Below are 5,632 nucleotides of genomic sequence, written 5' to 3' on the forward strand. Positions count from 1 at the left end.
CCAAAAGAATTCCATTTCAGCACTTCCTCTTCCATTTTTCTTTCTGTGTCTTTTTTAATCGCATGCAGTGCATGTTAATTTCTCTCATGACATGGCTTAGCCTCACCGATGCTGAATGTTGTCACCACTTATTTGGAAAACTTAGGGAACAATGGATTCACTAGCATCAGTCCTTAATGTTTTTTTTTTCCTTCTTCCAATTTTAGCCGTGACAGTCGAAAAAGCCAGTCCGATGGGTGAAGGAAATTTCCGGAATCGCGCTGCTCCACCTTGTGCAAATTCCACAGTTGGGGTTGTTAAGATGACACCACTTTCTTTCATACCTGGAGCAAAAATAACTAAATATCTTGGGATAATTAACATGTTTTTTATTAGGGAAACTACTTCTCTTCGTGAGGTAATTTTATAGAAGCTATTTCATTGTTTAATTTTCTCTGATTAAAGGTTTAGTTAAAAAAAAATAAAATTTTTTTGCCAGAAATTATTTTTATAAATATAGATGATATTTATTTTTTGATTGTTTATTTATATTATTAATAGCCTGTCTGGATTGGTTCTATATTAGATGTACCACATTTCATATAGAAGGTGGTATTACCACAAGACTTACGTTAGGTTTAAACCCACTTACTGTTAGGAATTTTAGATTCTAAAATTGATTGTAAATAAAACAAATACATTTATTGGATCAGCAGATGGCATAATGGTTGCATCTCTGGACTCCCACGTAGTTGACTATGGTTTGCATCCCTGACCCAGTGGCTTGAAATTCAGGCCAGGTGTGTTTGTATGCATGCCCAAAATCTTCAGAGGAGATTGGAGAAGGGATTGTGATGTGGCCATTCCCCCAGGGGAGGCAGGGAGTGATTTTTTGCATTCTGTCTCTCTGTCTCTGTCTTTCTGGCACATGCACATGCCTCATAGCAAAAATTTCTCTCTCAAAAACTTATCTGTGTTTAATAAGGTTTAAAACAGCCTTAAAAACAGCATAGTTTTCTCAGTAGTTATTTGCCTAAAATATATTTAAATAACAACTTTAAGGAATCACACTTAGCAATAATAGAGGATGATATTATAGATATGTCTAAGGAAATATTTTATGGAATTCAACTCTGTTTTTTCTTCTTTCTGAAAAAGAATTAAGCTGCTCATTTTCATCCTTTCCAACGGTGTCTGAGAATGTCATTTCTTCAAGTTCTTACCACATGGTGGTATCATTGACCACTTGATGTGGTTAAAGTTCAGAATCAGTCAGACTTTTGTGTCTTTCCTAATCCAGAAGTTTAGACTCAGGAAAAAACATTGTATTTATATTGTATGTGGTGTTAGGGAACAGCTTGCTAAAAAATTAGTATTGTGAGTAAAAAATTTTTAATTACTGAGATAGAAAACCTAATAATCTCTTCAGATTTTACTTTAACAGCAGTTTCATTTTTTTTTAAGTATGTTCATTATAAAGATTACTAAGCTGTTCTTTTTTTCTAGTGCTTCACCAGATAGTTCTTTTGTAGACTTCCTTAGATATAGCAGCCTACATGTGCTCTTTTGTTATTTTAAGAGAGATTTTTGCTAGAGGGCACATGCACTCACCAGACAGAAAAGCCAGAAGTCACTCCACAGGGAGGATGGCCACACCACAATCCCTTCCCTATTCTCCTCTCAGGATTTTTGTCCTGCATGCACATGTGCCTAGCATGAATTTCAAGCCTGTGGATCTGGGACCCAAAGCATGATTGGTCATATGGGAGTCTAGCAACATAACCATTATGCCATCTGTTGGTTCCCTGCATGCTCTCTTTTCATTTATTTTATTATTTTATTTTATTTTATTAACTAGAGAGGAAGGGAGAGAGAGAAAAAGTGAGAAAGTAAGCTGCCGGGTCCAGGACTCAAGCCGTGTTCAGCCATGTGGGAGTCCAGTGCCCTTAGCTACCATACTATCTGCTGGTCCCCTGCATACTCTCTTTAATATCGTGCTTACTTCCCTGCATCTGGCAGAGTACCTGACACAGAGTAAACAGTGTGTTTGTATAAATGAAGGCATGGCTTTTGACATATTCTTTAATTATTAGATGGATTTTTTTAAAGATTTATTAAGTTTTTAGATAAAACAAAAAGTCAGAGGCACACACACATATGTGCCGTGTGTGTGTGTGTGTGTTTAATCTTATTTCTTCACTCATTTTTTTAAATTTGACCAGAGAGAGACAGAGAGAGAGAGAAAGTGAGAAAGCAAGCCACCAGGTCTGGGACTGAACTGTAGTCAGCCATGTGCGAGTATCCAGCACCTTAACCACCATGCCACCTGCTGGTCCTCGCCTAGTGTGTTTTTAAGCTTCTGGGTCCAGAGTGGAACTGTAGAGTCAACCATGTGGGATCCAGCACCTTAACTATCATGCCCCCTGCTGGCCCCATAAAAGCATTTTAAGCTTATAGTTAAACTAGCCTTTGGTTTCTGTTTTGCTTGTATTTGAACACAGGGGAAAAAAAAAATTGGAATTACTGAATTTTATTCCCTGACAAGTATGAAATATTTCCTACACATACCTATTGAATGAGGTATTAGTATATAGTTGTATGCAAAACTAATGCAGTTCCTACCTGATGGAAGTTGCAGTCTAGTGGAGCTGGAGCCCAGTGGACATGAAATAAATAATCATTTAACTAGTATATAACTACTGGGGATGATAAGTAATAAAAGAAATCAGAGGCCATCAGGGAATATGATAGGTGAACTTAATTTAGATTTGACAGTCAGCGAAGTAATCCCTGAAGTTAAACGGGGACCTGAGAATGGCATAAGAGTGCCCTTTGGGAAATTGAGTGGGGAGCCTTTGGGAACATATGTAATGACCTGAAGGAGGAAAAGTACACTTGAGAAACTGACACAGAGGCCAGTGAGACTGGAACATGTTTCCTAATGAGAGGTAGGAATAGCAGGGATTTCTTTTTCTTTTTCTTTTTTTTTTTTTGCTTATGTTTGCCATCAATTTATTTGAATGATGATGAATATGATTTGATGGAGGAAGATTTTGAAGGTGGAGGCACAGTTTGAATTCTTGCTCTGCCATTTGCTAACTAGGATGTAATGATCCTAGCTAGACATGAGCAAATTACAGTCTGAGCTTCATTTTCATCATCTGTAAAACAAGGATAATAAATCCCTACCCAGACAGGTGTTCAGTAAAATTCGTTTGTTTGTTCATGCAATAAATCCTCATCATGAGGGGAATTGAAATTATCCGTTCTATTAAGACAATTTAGGATGTTTTAACATGTATTTGACATTTTATAAGCGTTCCTATGTACATATGTAGCATGATTTTCCTGTGAATTATGCAGGAAGGAGGCGTCAGTGGCTTTCTCCACGCTTTCATTGCTGAAGTGTTTGCGATGGTGAGAGCACACGTCGCTGCACTGGGAGGGAATGCCGTTGTCTCCTACATAATGAAGCAGTGTGTCTTCATGGAGAATCCGAACAAAAACCAGGTGAGATGCAATCAAACATCTCAGAGACTCTGGGAATCTCCCCCTAACTGCCTGCTCCCACCCCCCTCCTAAAGGAATTATTCTTCACAATTCTTTGATTGCAAATGCCTAGAACCTATTTTAATGAATTTATCATGACCGTGGACATACATAGGTCAGATACTGTTTTCTTACCTTAGTAACCGTCATATGCAACCAAAGTTGGTGATATTTTTTGCTGCCTTTTTTTCCCCCCCGAGTGTTTGCCTTGGGGCACGTGGGCTTGCTAGAGAGAGACAAAGAGACATTGAGAGGGAAAGTGAGAAGTTATCCGCCCCCGGGGTGGTAGGGATGGCCACGCCATAATGCCTTCTTCTCCATTCTCCTCCTGGGATTTTGGGCACACACATAATGCCTGGCGTGATTTTCAAGCCACCTGGTTTGGCACTTGAACAGCCACGTAAGAGTCCAGTGCCTTAACCACTATGCCACCTGCTGGCCCTGTGATTTTTTGTTTGTTTGTTTTTTTATGTTACTTCTATGGATATAACCTTCCAAAGTATGTAGTATGCCAAAGAGCTTTTAGATACATACAAGCAAGTATATATTTTAATCCCCCTTCTAACATAAATGGTAGTATTACTGTACACACCGTTCCACAGCTTGCTCTTTTACTTAATTTTTCTTGGTAGCATTTCCATTTCAGGGTATAAAGATCATCCTCATTGTTTGTTACAACCACATAACATTCTACGATACGGATCACCCAGAATTTCTCTAACTAGTTCTCTGCTGACAAACTTTTAGGTTGTCCCCTGGGAAATGTTATCCTAATATGTACAGTGCTGTAAGAATAAGGTGAGGTGTAAGTGATTAGCACAAGTGTGGGTATATCTTTAGGGAGAATTCTTTATAAAGTAGAATTGCTAGGTCAAAGCATATACCGGTAATATATCTGTAATTTTCACAGATATTATCAAAGTTCCCTTTCATTGAGATTATTGTGCACATTCTTTAATCAAACAAATGGTTTTATCATGTTTATATCATTTTTCAAATTGTTTTTGTTAATTCTTCATGACATTTATGAGATGTACCTATACTGAGGGAGTGTTAGGTTATTTATTTTCATTTCTATATAGTATTTCAGACATGAATATTCCACAGTTTAAAATGTCTTCATACATATAGAAGTGAAATTGATGGGTCAAAGTGCATATCTTCTGCTTTATGAGATATTGCCAGATTGTTTCCCAGGGTGGTTCCATTTCCTCCAACACTGTTAAGTGAATTGCAGTTGCCCCATGTCTTGGCCAAATTTTACGCTTTTTTTCTTTTGCCAATGTATATGAAATAGTCTGTCATTGTCATTTTAATTTGCATATCTGATTAATAATAGGCTTGAATTCTTTTTTTTACACATTTATGGACTTCTATGAATTGCCTTTCTTACCTTTTCTCATTTTTCAAAAGGGTTGTCTGTTTTTTCCTAGTGATTTACAAACCTATACTTTTTTGGCTATACAGCACTACCTCCTGTGTCACGTAAGGATACGGGCACACTGTTGAGGGTAACTAAACCTGCGCTGTTCGCTTTCCTCTAGGCACAGTGTCTTATCAACGTCAGTGGGGATGCGGTGGTTTTTGTTCGTGAATCTGACCTAGAAGTGGTATCAACCCAGCAGCCCCCTGCCAACTGCCAGCCACTATGTACTGGAGGAGAGGTGACCACTTGAAGAAGATTCAAAAGAGCTTAACTAAATGGAATTCATCTGTCTCCATTATTTCATCATTGATTTTCTTTGTAGACTTGAAAAAAATTGGACTTAGTTCAAGATAATTAAGAAAGAATTGGTATGTTATGAGAAGATATGATTTGTCTGGACTCTCCAGAGGCATGAGAGTTTTCTAATCTGGATGTTTTATTTGTCTAGTCTAGACAGACAGGCACCAATTGGGTTTTCACCCTTTCATAAGTTAAGGTAAAGTTCTAAGAGAACTAGAGCAAAGATGGAAACTATTTATATTTTGTCGATTTTAATAAAATCATAATTTAGAAAAATGAAATGGGAAGATTATCAGGAAACTAAGATAGCTACCCTAGTGTAATTTTGAAACACCAAGCAAGGACTTCCCCAAGTTGGTAGAGAGCAAACAGTCTGAT

The 5,632-nt window shown here is 37.6% G+C and overlaps 1 protein-coding gene across 9 annotated transcripts in view; it reads left to right on the forward strand.

The window, feature by feature from the left end:
• The window catches only part of C2CD5 (C2 calcium dependent domain containing 5), a gene marked incomplete at its 5' end in the record, with an annotated part of 63,802 nt that extends 58,176 nt beyond the window's left edge, over window positions 1–5,626 (forward strand). For all 9 annotated transcript variants that reach the window (XM_027774433.1, XM_027774434.1, XM_027774435.1 and 6 more), the window contains 3 exon segments: window positions 207–397; window positions 3,343–3,489; window positions 5,073–5,626. In XM_027774433.1, coding sequence (XP_027630234.1) covers window positions 207–397; window positions 3,343–3,489; window positions 5,073–5,204 — 470 coding nt within the window.
• Window positions 5,627–5,632: the final 6 nt, after the last annotated feature.

Source organism: Tupaia chinensis, unplaced genomic scaffold (assembly GCF_000334495.1).
Source record: "Tupaia chinensis unplaced genomic scaffold, TupChi_1.0 Scaffold000434_1, whole genome shotgun sequence".
NCBI lineage: Eukaryota > Metazoa > Chordata > Mammalia > Scandentia > Tupaiidae > Tupaia > Tupaia belangeri.